The 14,196-nt window shown below is 41.1% G+C and overlaps 1 protein-coding gene across 1 annotated transcript in view; it reads right to left on the reverse strand.

Moving 5' to 3' along the window:
• The window catches only part of POLR1A (RNA polymerase I subunit A), a 38,438-nt gene that overhangs the window by 20,197 nt on the left and 4,045 nt on the right, over nt 1–14,196 (reverse strand). Inside the window, exons 5-18 of the mRNA XM_082051058.1 lie at nt 13,851–13,936; nt 13,632–13,741; nt 10,838–10,924; nt 10,084–10,186; nt 9,453–9,612; nt 8,150–8,323; nt 7,823–7,945; nt 6,425–6,652; nt 4,552–4,806; nt 3,785–3,976; nt 2,873–3,016; nt 2,251–2,434; nt 496–578; nt 223–381 (exon numbers count right to left, since the gene is read on the reverse strand). Coding sequence (XP_081907184.1) covers nt 223–381; nt 496–578; nt 2,251–2,434; nt 2,873–3,016; nt 3,785–3,976; nt 4,552–4,806; nt 6,425–6,652; nt 7,823–7,945; nt 8,150–8,323; nt 9,453–9,612; nt 10,084–10,186; nt 10,838–10,924; nt 13,632–13,741; nt 13,851–13,936 — 2,088 coding nt within the window. The remainder of the gene's footprint in view (nt 1–222; nt 382–495; nt 579–2,250; nt 2,435–2,872; nt 3,017–3,784; nt 3,977–4,551; nt 4,807–6,424; nt 6,653–7,822; nt 7,946–8,149; nt 8,324–9,452; nt 9,613–10,083; nt 10,187–10,837; nt 10,925–13,631; nt 13,742–13,850; nt 13,937–14,196) is intronic.

Below are 14,196 nucleotides of genomic sequence, written 5' to 3' on the forward strand. Positions count from 1 at the left end.
ACCATGAACATTCCTATTCATAATTTTAAAAGCATCTTGAATATTACGCCATCAAGTTCCAAGAGGCCAAGGCTGACGTGCACTGGTGAGGCAGGACGCAAAGCCTCACGCTAAGGGCAGATGGAAATCTTCAGCCTCCAGAACAGCCCTCATCAACATTAAATTAACTTAATAACCAAGTCTCCAAACGAGATTAGTATACACAGATGCCTTGATGCCAACCTTGTTAACTTCATTGCTGTAATTGTTTACTTCCTCCTTGAATTTCAGATCAACCATGTTAAAATCCCTCTGGTCTTTGCAGAGATGGGCATCCTGCCATTTCCCTTGCACCTCCTCACATGATGCTGTTTCTGGCAAATTAAGAGCAGCTCTAACAGCCTGAAAGTAAAATATGGGGGATTTTAGGTGCTAAGCAGACATGATTAAACAGGGCAGGATTTCAAAAAGTTTTAATTACGGGGAGAAAAAAATAATTCTGCAAGACAGACTTACTTCAATACCACCTTTTTTTGACTTTTCAATGATTTTTTGTCTTTTGTGGTCTGCTTTAGGTTTAACCAAAATATCTTCGATCCCTGTTAAAAGAGAGTAACAGACCACATCATGATCTAAACTGAGTAAGAGTCAGGAAGGAATCACATCTGGTGCCAGAGATTTTGAGAACAGGAAGCGGGAAAAGAAAGTCACAATGAAAGATATAATAATCATTAAAGATCAGATTAACTGCAGTTTGACACGAAAAATAATCTGAATGTCTTCTTGAGGATGAGTGCGTAGGTTGTCAACAAAACATGCAGCATCAGCTGTAATGGAAGTCAAACATTTACCACAAAATTTACAGTAGAATGAGATAAGCAGGACTTTAACAACGGAGTCCAGTTGGAGGCCTGTATCTAGTGCAGTGCCTCAGGGGTCAGTACTGGGGCCTATATTATTCTATATATTCATCAATGATTTGGACGAGGGAACAGAGTGCACTATCAGCAAGTTTGCTGATGACACCCAGCTGGGAGGAGTGGCTGACACGCCAGAAGGCTGTGCTGCCATCCAGAGACCTGGACAGGCTGGAGAGTTGGGCAGGGAAAAATTAAATGAAATATAACAAGGGCAAGTGTAGAGTCTTGAATCTGGGCAGGAACAACCCCAGGTTCCAGTATAAATTGGGGAATGACCTATTAGAGAGCAGCGTAGGGGAAAGGGACCTGGGGGTCCTGGTGGACAGCAGGATGACCATGAGCCAGCACTGGGCCCTTGTGGCCAAGAAGGCCAATGGTACCTGGGGTGGATTAGAACGGGGGTGGTCAGCAGGTTGAGAGAGGTTCTCCTTCCCCTCTACTCTGCCCTAGTGAGACCACACCTGGAATATTGTGTCCAGTTCTGGGCCGCTCAGTTCCAGAAGGACAGGGAACTGCTGGAGAGAGTCCAGCGCAGGGCAACAAAGATGATTAAGGGAGTGGAGCATCTGCCGTGTGAGGAAAGGCTGAGGGAGCTGGGGCTCTGGAGCTTGGAGAGGAGGAGACTTAGGGGTGACCTCATTAATATTTACAGGTATATAAAGGGTGAGTGTCAGGAGGATGGAGCCAGGCTCTTCTTGGTGACAACCAGTGATAGGACAAGGGGTAATGGGTTCAAACTGGAACACAAAAGGTTCCACTTAAATTTGAGAAGAAACTTCTTCTCAGTGAGGGTGACAGACACTGGAACAGGCTGCCCAGGGGGGTTGTGGAGTCTCCTACTCTGGAGACATTCAAACCTGCATGGACACCTTCCTGTGTAACCTCATCTGGGTGTTCCTGCTCTGGCAGGGGGATTGGACTGGATGATCTTTCGAGGTCCCTTCCAATCCCTGACATTCTGTGATTCTGTAACCCCACAAAGTTCTTCTACCTCACTTTATCAGTTGTTCTGGTTTCTACACAACAGTTCCTTTTCAAAAAAGTAAAAATAACAGAAATTCTAGACAGAATTTCAACACAAGACGTTTAGACTCTGTACACTTTGATTAGGCAGGATAGAGAACTTGATGCACATATTCAAGATTATCCTTTCCCTTTATGCTTAGAAGACCAGCTGTGCACCAAGCAGAACAAAAAAAGACCCCAAAAAAGGCTGCAAACAGCTATCCTACACTGGGACAGCCTTGCAAAACTCTATTTACAGAACTTTTAGCATGTATTACACCCAACAATTTCTGTTTTATACCTCTCTGCACTATAGCACTAGAGCATTAATCCTTGTTTTACTCACCCATTGTAAATCCCCTGTAGAGCTGCAGATAAGCAGTGAAGAGGCGTCCCAGACATGTTAGCACCTTCCCACTGGTTTTACCCCCATAGATTTCATAACAACAGTGGACCAGGCCATAGGCAGAGCTGCCAAAGTGAGCTTTGTCCAAAACTCCACACAATAATTCCCCATTTCTAATAATAACCTGAAAACAAAACACAGTTATTCAGAAAACAACCCAGAAATCTGGATCTTATGATGATCTCTTAAGTTTTTTTCTGTGTAATCTACATGAAAATGAGTTTAAGCAAGAAGTTTTAAAAGCCCACATAACTGTGAACAGTTAAATATGGTCAGATTACCTACACTTCCAGAATTTATAGTAGAAATGAAACTTCTGACACCTTTTGTATTTCCCCACCTATAAAGTCAAACAACGTAGACACATGGTCTAAGAAAAACAGATGGAATTGGTATCAGTAAAGGATCAGAACAAGAGTTTTTCCTCACCCTCATGCCTGCCCTCTAATCCCCACCTTCTGGCAGTAACTCTTGCTCACTATCTGTTTTTAACTTTGTCATCCACCCGCTCCACTTCCCATTCCTCTGCTCTATACCCAGTTTTATGATGCCCCCAGCATACCTGAGATTCACACATGGAATCCAGACTGAGACATCTGTTCGCAGGTCCCTTCACCCAGGCTCTTCCACCAATCTTGGCTTTCCCAGACAAATTCAGTGGGACATGATCTTCTGGAATGATGTTTATTAACAAGGTAGAAACAACCTATACAGAAGGAGGAAGAGTCGCAGGAACTATTTATTTCCTATATTCCTTTCTCATCATAAAGAATTTGGCATGGAGGAGAAAAGCCACATCCTATATGTATTTTTTCCACTGACAGCAAAGCTTTAAAAGCTCAGAAATCTCAAGCCTGCAGGACAGGAATATCCTCTTGCTACTCCAGCTTTTGAAATATCAATGAGCTGAGACACAATTATTCAGAAACATATGGCGCCAAAGATTTTGCCAATAATTAGATAGATAATTTTAAAAATTGTCTTTTGGGTTTTACATGAAAAACTGGCAAAGAATTTCCCCTCCTTTGCTGAGACACAACACTTGAATGGTAAACTCTCCCACTCACTTGGGCTTCCCAGATATTACATCAGTCTAATGATGATCTCAACCAAAAAGTCAAATACCAGAATATTTACCTACAACCTTTAAGTTCAGAGATTTAAAAGCACTGACTGGCATAGCCTGTTTACTTTAATGAACAAATTCCTTTTCTGCTCCTGTTCCTGTGAACCGCATCATGATACTTCAGTCTGTAACACTGTTTAGAGCAGCAAGTAGAAGTACTATTCTAATACTGTCATTTTAAATGAAAGATGAGGCTTATAGCTCAATAACACACATCAACATCTATGTGGTGTTAATTAGACAATGGGATCTGGCTTTTCAGCACCCTCAGCAGCACTGGTTTTAACATTAGCATTCAGTTTACTTTGGAACAACCAGCATTCTTTAACGCAAGAAACTATAAACTACCTGCTTTCCTGTCCATAATCGCTGTGGTTTCATAATGGCAGGAGGAAAGGTTTTAATTCTTCCTTTTTTGTCTGTTAGTCCCCGGTAAACGAGCTCCATATATTGCTCCCTAGTGAAAAAGCAGCTCCGGATTGTCATGCTGACTCCAGAAATCATGTGATCCTGGATCAAGCCGGGAAGTGGTTTCCCATCCTAAAGAGACAACAAGAAAAAGAGTTGGGGGGAGTAATAAGTCATGTGCTAGCAGCTCCCAAAATTATTCCAGCTGGATAAAAGCACTGAAGTCATTTGTAAAGAATGTGTCATCACAGCACAAGTCTCTACTAAATTTCTTCTGGGCGCTGACATTAAAAAGAAAGAGATTGTTTGGATGTGCTAAGCCTTGATGAAGAGAACAACAAGTGGAGACAGAATAGAAACCAGGAATGAAGTTCAAAAACAGATTTTAAAAAAACAACCAAACAAAAAAACAACAAAAAAACAAATACAATTTAAAAAAATAACTCAATCTCATTCCTCAAACTCATGCCCCATCCCTGGAGACATCCCAGACCAAGCTGGATGGGGCTCTGAGCAACCTGAACTGGGTGAAGATGTCCCCGCTCATGGCAGGGGTGGCACTGGATGAGCTTTGAAGGTCCCTTCCAACTCAATCTATTCTACGATTCCATGATTCTATGATTCATTTATCATTAGACAAAACAAACAAAAAATTTCAAACAAAGTGATCTCACGTAGGAATGAATTTATCTGACAGTTTTATTTACCTTTGGAACAAGATACTGTTCATCAGTAAAGGCCAAGGTGTAGGCTTCTGCTCTACCCAGCTCGCTCTGTGGAAAATGCGCATTCATTTCATCACCATCAAAATCTGCGTTGTAAGCCTTGCAGTTTGCGTAGTGAAGCCTCAGCACTTTTTCTCCAGGCAGGATTCGGGCCCGGTGAGCTTGGATGGAGGGTCTGTGAAGAGTGGGCTGGCGGTTCAGCAAAAGGACATCTCCGTTTTTAATGTGTCGACATACCTGCAAGAGAATTTTGGTTGCTGCCTATAAGGCATTTCCGTGCACGCCTCTGAAAAGACCGCATCTTAAAATATACACACATGCAAAACATTTTCTTTCTGGTATTAGCATTCTGCACAAATGTTATAAGAGAATCAAGACTACTTGCCCCTGAACACCCTCTGCTCCCCACCAAACTACACTTGAAGGCTACGTATCCTCCATTAACTCCCACAAACCACAGCGATCAAACCAAGTTAATAGCATGCAAGCCCTGCTCTATCAATCTCTCCTCTCCCCTGGTAATACAGGGATCAAAGACTGTAGAAGAAAGAAAATTATGCCATTGGTAAATAAGAAAATAAACTATTTATCCAAAGCCCACTGGGCTGAACCGATAATACCCGTCACTGTACACGCAGCACTGGACATCCTAGAATAACGTAATAAATAATATGACCCAGTGGCTGAAGCAGAAGCCAGTGATCTCTGAGTTCTAATTTCAGCTTTGAGTACAACACAATTATTCTAATCTAGAAGAGTCTCTCAAAACATTCTCATTTTGATTTCTCTGTCAGTAACACCCATATATCAGTTTAAGTGATTATCAACAGGAGTACAATAAAGCTGTTTGTACACTCTTAAAACTGTTATGTTTACCTCTGTGACAGGCTGAGAGAACTGATACCACAGAAATAGTCTTAAATATTAAATCTCTACCATGCCTCTACGTGAGACTGGGGTATACCTAGCACACACTGTGAAAAGATTATTAATCACCAAAACTTTGCCTAGCAGCTAAATTACAAGTTCTCAACTCTTGCAAGGGATGGAGATACAGTTACTACAAAGCTGCAAAGGTTGATTAAGCTGCATGTCTGAAGAAACAACTGAGAAAAGCACTAAGCATTTCAGAATGTTGATGTCTGTACAAACAGGTGGGTATCGCTGTGGCCGTTTCTTGTTTTGTCAACTGTAAAATGAGATGGTGACGGGAAGATGGACCCCAGGTTACAGTAGTCAGGGCTAAAACATGGACCACTCCTCCCCTGGTCGGTGCCACTACCAGCACGGCTTATACAGAATGGAGGAAACTACTTTGTACATATTTACGCGCATCCCACTCCTGGAAGATACGTCACACCTACTCCACAAGTAAACTGAATTTCAGCCTTCAGAACTACCAGCAAAAAAAAACGCTCCAAATACAGAACCTATTTAATATTTCAGAAGGAGAGGAAGAGAAGACAATTTGCTGAGAAGGATGGGGAGGCAGAGGAACATAAAAGCATAAAATGAAAGCAATATTTTATCTTCCATAGGGCTAAGGCTTCCCAAGAATAGTCAGCTGCGAAAGAAAGACTACTCCACATCTTGGCAAGGTGTATGCCACACACTGCATATTAAGAGAAAAGTAAAATCAGGATGGAAAAACGGTTTTTAGAAGTTGAGTATCAAGCTTGTCTTCCTACACCCCCTCCAACTTTTCCTCAGCCACCTACTAAAAGACAAGATAACCCCATCCTGGGAGTCTTTGTGAGTGGGGCCACTTGAATCACTAGCAAGGACAGCAGTATTATTATTTAAGAAAAGCACTGCAGGTATGGGAAGGCTCTGAGAAGCCCTTTATCACACTCACAATCTTCAGTCCTGTCTGGGGCGCTCCTGACGAAGGGGTGAGGAGCTGCTTGGCGATGGCCTCGCGCTGGGTCAGGCTGCTGGCGCTCAACACCGTCCGAGATCCATCTTCATTGACCACCATGGAGGCCCCTGGGTGAACCTTGGGGCCATTGATGACCGCCTGCCTCAGCTCTTTGACATTCCAGGGAGTGACTGGCTGAGGGTAAGTCAGTTTGGTCGCAAATACCTGGACAGGAGGGGAAAGAGGCAAGAAAAAAACAAGTTGTTGAACTTGGGCTTCAAACAGCACTAAGTCACTGAGAAAATAGTGTCAAGTGTTAACTCAAACAGTGTAAATGTTAATTACTTGAAGCTCTTGGAGGCACCTTGTCCTCAATCTGCTGTCATGCGAGGTAAATAGATTTCTGTTTTAAAATCCTCTACCATAAAAATAGAAACAATGTCCTTTTTAAAATTTTCTATTGCAGTAGAAAAGGAAAACTCAGCAGTTAAGCAAAGGAAAGCATGATTTTAGGTTCCACAAACAAATCAAAAAATAACGAGCTGGGTCTCTTTAGCTTGGAGGAGACTGAGCGACAACCTCATTAATGTTTATAAATATATAAAGGGTGAGTGTCAGGAGGATGGAGCCAGGCTCTTCTGGGTGACAACCAATGATAGGACAAGGGGCAATGGGTACAAACTGGAACACAAGAGGTTCCACTTAAATTTGAGAAGAAACTTCTTCTCAGTGAGGGTGCCAGAGCCTGGAACAGGCTGGATTGTGGAGTCTCCTTCTCTGCAGACATTCAAACCCCCCTGGACACCTTCCTGTGTAACCTCATCTGGGTGTTCCTGCTCCAGCAGGGGGATTGGACTCAATGATCATTTAAGGTCCCTTCCAATCCCTGACATTCTGTGATTATGTGATCATTAGGTCTACTATTTGCAGATAGGCAAGCATAAAAGACAATACAATGAAAAACTCAAATTCAGGGCTGGTGGCATCTCTGTGTGGCTAAAAATCATTAAGGATGAAGCTGGTGACGTTATTACGGCTTTTTCCAATGGCTGCCATAGCTGTCACAAGATGCATTGTACAAAGGCAATGGGAGAAATAGGATCTACTTATAAAGTTTGCACCAATTCATAATCCCAGGAAGCAAGTACAGCTTTTTTTTGAGTCTTTTTAACTCTCCCAGATGTGTTGTTCAGTGTAACACTAAGAATTTCCTGCTCTTCAATGCTCCTTTATTAACACACAGTGGTAACATACAACGACACACTGGGGAGGAAAGAGTCCAGATGAGTCAAAAAAATCTCTACATTTTAAGCTGCTTGCTATGTAGCTGAAAGTGTTACATCTAGTTCAGTCCCCAGCTTCACCAAAAACAACCACTCCTTTATTTCTCCTTACCATAGGAATGCCAATCTCATTCGTACCAATGTACATATCAGGGCAAATGACTGATCGAGCGGCAAAATCCACACGCTTTCCCATCATGTGCTTGCGGAACAGTCCTTCCTTTTTCTCTAATAGCTTTGAAAACAGAAGTTAATGATTAAAATGTGAAAGAATGCAACATCAGACAGATTTTCCAGATATTACAGTGATGAGTAGCATGGAAATGCCTACATGCTAACCACAAATATTTCACTTTTTTCTTATTCTATCGATTTATCTTATTTTAACTGTCTGTGACACACAAAGTCCAGAGTCTCTAAGACTCTGCCTGCCACCCACCTGACGAATACCAGGGTATTTTTCTGTCATTAATTTGTCCATGTCACTATCAAATACAATGTTGACGTGGCTCTGGAGACGAATCCAAGCGTTGTACAACTTATCTGCAATACTCTGTCCTGGAATCATTGTCAGGACAGAATGGTCCAGAGGTGCATTATTCTCTTCCGTCTCCTACAGAAACAGAAAATAGAAACTTGGATTTAAAAAAAAAAACACCTTCTATTTACTAGGCTGAAGTTATAGTATTAAATAGCAAATGAAACATAGGCCATTATTTTGCACCTCATTTCTTTTTTAAGCATTAATGATGGAAACTTAACTTTCCAATTATTACAACCAAGTGCCTCAGACAGGTCTGCGTCAAGCTTTAGAAACTGAATTGGATGGGGGATCTCCAGACACCACAGCCACATATACCAGTGGGATTTTAAGCGATAACTGCTAATCAATCATCTCCTGGTGATTGTCCTCCTTCCAAATTACATGTTACTGGTTAGTCACATCATGCTACACATCACCGTGCTACCAGAAAGTCCTATTCTTAGATAAAAATCATGTAAATCCAAGAGCTTTTTGCACCTACATCACTTTGTTTTCAGAGTCTAAAAGTCAGTTATTATCAGTCACATCTGAAACGCATTCACCGTCTGTCACCTCAAACGTTTTAAGAACACATCTCCACCTAGTGGGTAAATTCTGAATAACTAAAAATGTTTTCAAAATGTTTTATGCTGAAGATGTAAATCAAGTTCAGCTGAAAATAAATCCAGTATCAAAGAACTCTCAGTAATACAATTCATGAGCAAATATGAAAAGAGGTACGGTGACATACATTGTTATTCACTGCTATATGACCACGTGGACTGGTTGGTAGCAAACAAGCATTCTTACTAATTAATGTTATTTGTGAATATTTTGGATCTATTTAGACATCAGTGTTAAAAAATAACCACACTCACAATTGGTTTTAACATGCTTAGAAGAGAAAGTGGCTTTTTTCCTCATCATTTTTCATTCCATGAGATGCTGGAAAAATTCTATTGTGAACTGTGCTGTACATATTTCATTCTCCAGCAACAGGAGCCTGTTATGTCTCACGTAGAGTAATTCAACACAAAAACCATGACTAAAGGAGTCTGTGTAAAATGTTTTTGCCTTTGCACCAGGTGGGTGAGGAGAAACAGACATGAGCAAAAACAAATTCAAAACCAAAAAGCTATGGAGCATATCTCCAACAGTCTAAGCAGGAGCCTACCTGAACTCAACCCACATATCCAAAAAGATAACCAGCAAATCTTACCGTTTGGATTTCTTCTGTAATTTTTATTGGCTGACCTTCTTCTTTTGCCATGAAAACCAAGAGCTTCCGGATTATTTGGGCATCTTTCATGACAGCCTGCAAGTTCACGGTCTGACCATTCGTAAACAGCCGGTCTCCAACACGATTTACGGGACGATACCTACGGCCGATCAAAATTACTTTAGAAGATTAAAGTCACCAAAGGGTAGCATGATAAACTTCAAACATTCTAAGCCAAGTCTTCAACGCACAAAAAATAAGCCCTATAAACTGTCAGTGAGCATTTAAAAATTCTTATATTGTACTGCAACAGTAATAAAAGAGGAATGATTCCTTAAAAAGATATTCTACCGGTACTATACAGTTATAATATTCTACAATAGTTTAAAATACTAATACTAAAATACATTTTTTCATAGTTAGTATTTCAGTCCTTTAACAGGCTAATTTGAAATTATAATAAAACTTATCATCAGTTACCGCTGTGATTTTTGTTATTATTTTTCTTAAACAGTCCACTGACACTTCAGCAGAGCAGTGTCTGTACTACAGGTGTTTATATCTCCAACTCCTGCGAAAGTTTCCGCTACAGCCTGTGATTTCTACAACAGTTTTTAGGTGGAAATTTTACCTCGAAGGTGGAACCACAAGCAGATCTAAAAAAAACATGTCTGGGCTGAATTCTGAATTCTCGTGGGGATTCATCCCAGGGAAGAGATAACGCAAAAAGAAACCTAAGAAGATGCAACAGAGAAGATAAACTCATTATCACTGCTATCGTTTGGGAATCCAAACCCCGAGACGCACTTGGTCAATCAAGCCAAAAGCATCTCCTAAGTTAAATAAGAGAGAGCTTGTTTAAAATGAAACCATTTAGGCATACTTGAGAACAAACTCCCATTGTTCGTTTTGGTCACGTATGTGATTTTTTAAAAACAACGCTGAAGAGAAACAGAGAGTATAGAAAAAGAAAAAGGCAAAATAGAAGCAGCTTCCAGCAACCAGCTGTGACTGACACCTGAAACCGCTTTGGTTTTTGCTGGTAACTGCAGGCAGGTTCAGAGTACATGGAACTCAAATACATTTGCAGCCTTTAAATGTGTAACTGTGGGGAATATTAGCTGTAGCACCATCTGAACAGCAAATTCTCTGTAAACAACAACTGTGATTTGTGGGGAGCCACAATTTGAGAAGAGCTGATCAAACTTATTCATTGAATTCAGCTCTGTGTTCACCAGCTACCAGTCACAAAAATCTACCTTGCAGCCAGGAGCCCTAAAGGCAAAAGGCAAAGATTTGACAGGGAGTTCGTATGGGAACATTTGCAGACTTCGTACAGTAAATGATACAGAAAACAACGTAACGCTGCTCTTAACAACCACTACCTTCATTCTTCCACAGAGCCAAGATGTATTCCTTGGCAGCCATCGGTGTCAGGTATCCCCTCTTCCCTAACTGGCTTTCATCAATAGCTGAAAAATAAAAATAAAATTATAATTTAAATAAAATAAAATAAAACATTTATTTTAAAAAAATCACAGGCGGTTACTTTGAAAGGTTTTTTCTTTGCTCACAATGCTAAGTGCTGGAAGTGCTCAGAAAAGGAATGGAAATACATAAGAAACACACTGGCTGACACCTACATTAAAATTATCATTAAAATGTTTGCTTTCGGAATATGAAATTACCTAAAGAAAGCCTTCCCCGTATGGGAAAAAAAAGCCATTTCTGTGACTAATGGATAGCAATATAAGTAACTGAAACAGAACTAAACTTTAACATCTGAAGCATATGCTTTATTTGCTCAATGTCGAGCTGGACCTCTTCTTCAAATTGTCTCATCCACCAACCAAAACACACATGAAGGGTCACCCTGCAGCTGGGGAACATAGAACAGGGATTCGAGCATCACCAGTGAGCTTAAGGTTCCCATGAAATACCCAACTGGATGAGACAATAGTGACAGTCAGCAACCCATTGACGTTATGAGTCCAGGCTGGCTGTGTTTTGGTGGAAAAGGAAAATACATGGGTTTCAATATCCACTTCTCTTCCAGGCCAGCCCCTTGTGACCCAGAGAAGCCAGAGCACATGACTCAATGAAAAGCAATTACCCCATAACCTCAGATAAAGTTTCCTACTCTTTTTTTAGCTAAGGTCCAGAAATCCAGATTTTTCCACCCTGAAACTTCAGTTCCCCATTCCTTCAGATTGAAAACCTTTCCATCCGTAAAACACGAATGCATCAACACCAAGGTTAAAAGCGCTGCCTCCAAGGCCAATACAACGAGTAACCGTGACACAGGCTGTGCACAATGCACATAACTGTACAGTCCATCCCATTTCAGAAGATTTAATTCTTCACTTTAAAGAAAGCATTCAAGGGTATATCTCAAGGGTGTGTTATATCTGGGCAGGAACAACCCCAGGTTCCAGTATAAGTTGGGGAATGACCTATCAGAGAGGGACCTGGGGTCCTGGTGGACAGCAGGATGACCATGAGCCAGCACTGGGCCCTTGTGGCCAGGAAGGCCAATGGTACCTGGGGTAGATTAGAAGGGGGGTGGTCAGTAGGTCAGAGAGGTTCTCCTGCCCCTCTACTCTGCCCTGGTGAGACCACATCTGGAATATTGTGTCCAGTTCTGGGCCCCTCAGTTCCAGCAGGACAGGGAACTGCTGGAGAGAGTCCAGCGCAGGATAACAAAGATGCTGAAGGGAGTGGAGCATCTCCCGTGTGAGGAAAGGCTGAGGGAGCTGGGGCTCTGGAGCTTGGAGAAGATGAGACTGAGGGGTGACTTCATTAATGTTTACAGATATATAAAGGGTGAGTGTCAGGAGGATGGAGCCAGGCTCTTCTCGGTGACAACCAATGATAGGACAAGGGGTAATGGGTACAAACTGGAACACAAAAGGTTCCACTTAAATTTGAGAAGAAACTTCTTCTCAGTGAGGGTGCCAGAGCCTGGAACAGGCTGCCCAGGGAGGCTGTGGAGTCTCCTACTCTGTAGACATTCAAACCCGCCTGGACACCTTCCTGTGTAACCTCATCTGGGTGTTCCTGCTCCGGCAGAGGGATTGGACTGGGTGATCTTTCGAGGTCCCTTCCAATCCCTGACATTCTGTGATTCTGTGTTACAGCCTTTGAACACTGAGAGGAGGAAGATATTTCTTAGCTGTACTTCAGCTGTGAATGTTAACACAACCGGCAAGAATATGGCTAGTTTTGGAGGTTTCTGTGGCAAGGGAAGGTATTCTAAATCTGGCAACTCACCAGACCTACCAGAATGACGATTTTCTTCACTAGTATAAAACACACTCAGAGACTTTGGACTTAAAGGGGCTCAATGAAAAGCCCTGAAGTAGCATCCTACAATGTGATGAGTGAAATCATAGTTGTCACTCAAAAACAGTAACACTGGGATACTCAACCTTTCCTGCCTTTGTTGAATGTGTGACGGACAGAACGTTAAATGCATGATGGACAGGATGTTAAATGTGTTACAGACAGGATGTTAAAGCCAAGATCTGACCTTTCTGCTTTAAATCACTGACATTGTGCTTCTTCAGCCACAATTCCAGAGATTTAGTCTAGTATTTAAACCACAGACTAGCAAACGGCTTAAGCTCTCTCTCTAAGCCTTTTATAAGGATTAAATAACTCACACATAAATCCACTAACTGGCTGTGTAAAGGATCAAGGATACAACAAGAGGAGAAAAGTAAGTTTAAAGCAATTCAAACAGGTTAATTAAATCTGGAAAGTGTCATCTACTTTCTTTTCTGTCTTTCCCCTTTAAAAGGAAATTCTTTCGTAAGAGTTAGGATTACCTGATTTATTCTCTGAAGCGAGGTTGCTCATCTTTGTCCCAGTTAATTTTTTATCTGGTTTCTTTATTTTAAATATCTAGCAAAAAAATCTACCTGCCAAAAATGAAATGTCCCAAAACCACAGTGGAGTTGGCATAGGTTCTGCTTTCGTACTTTTATTCCCGACATACACTCAATGCTGCAAAGCACAGAAGGCTTGCAAATAAAAACAATTAATAGAGTTAGGTACCCCCCTACTGTTTTAAGTTCTTTATAAATGAGTCACAAGTGCACAGCCACTGCTAGGAATCTGTGCACATTAAACACAGGAAAAGAAGTGCAAACATATTTGAGTAGAGGAGAAATACGTCACCTGCTGGCTCATCCAGAACGCCTTCCCCTCCTGCCTTATGGTACACTGCAGAAGGATAAGTTACTGTCAGCTTGCTATTATGTTCTTTTCGGACTAGTGATCTCCTGGCTCTTAAAGGGAAAAAAAATAAAACCAGGAAAGGCAGATGAAAGTTAATACAAATGTTCACAATATTTAACTTTACACCAGCTATTTACTTTGCCAGGTAGTTACACTCACTTGCAGTTTGGGCATCTCTTTGAACTCGTATGGACTTTCCAGAACTGTGCTATCAGTTTATTTCTACACTCGCATACATTTTTGACCTGATAAATAAATAAATAAATAAATAAATGACTTAAGAATAATGAAAATAATAAAAATAAATGAAAACATTTGATATGAAGAAGTTATTAAACAATTAAAGTTAACTAATTAATGTTCATTCCATCATCTTCGCATATTTGTTGGAAACAATGCTCACCACCCTCCTTTTTAAATTTATTTCAGAAATAGTCTTTATTTTTCAAGTCAGTACAGAATTCAAAAGCTTTTCTCTAATGATGAGTTAAGAAGGTAGAAGACT

This window comes from Streptopelia decaocto, assembly GCF_964273445.1.
Source record: "Streptopelia decaocto genome assembly, chromosome: 4".
Classification (NCBI taxonomy): domain Eukaryota; kingdom Metazoa; phylum Chordata; class Aves; order Columbiformes; family Columbidae; genus Streptopelia; species Streptopelia decaocto.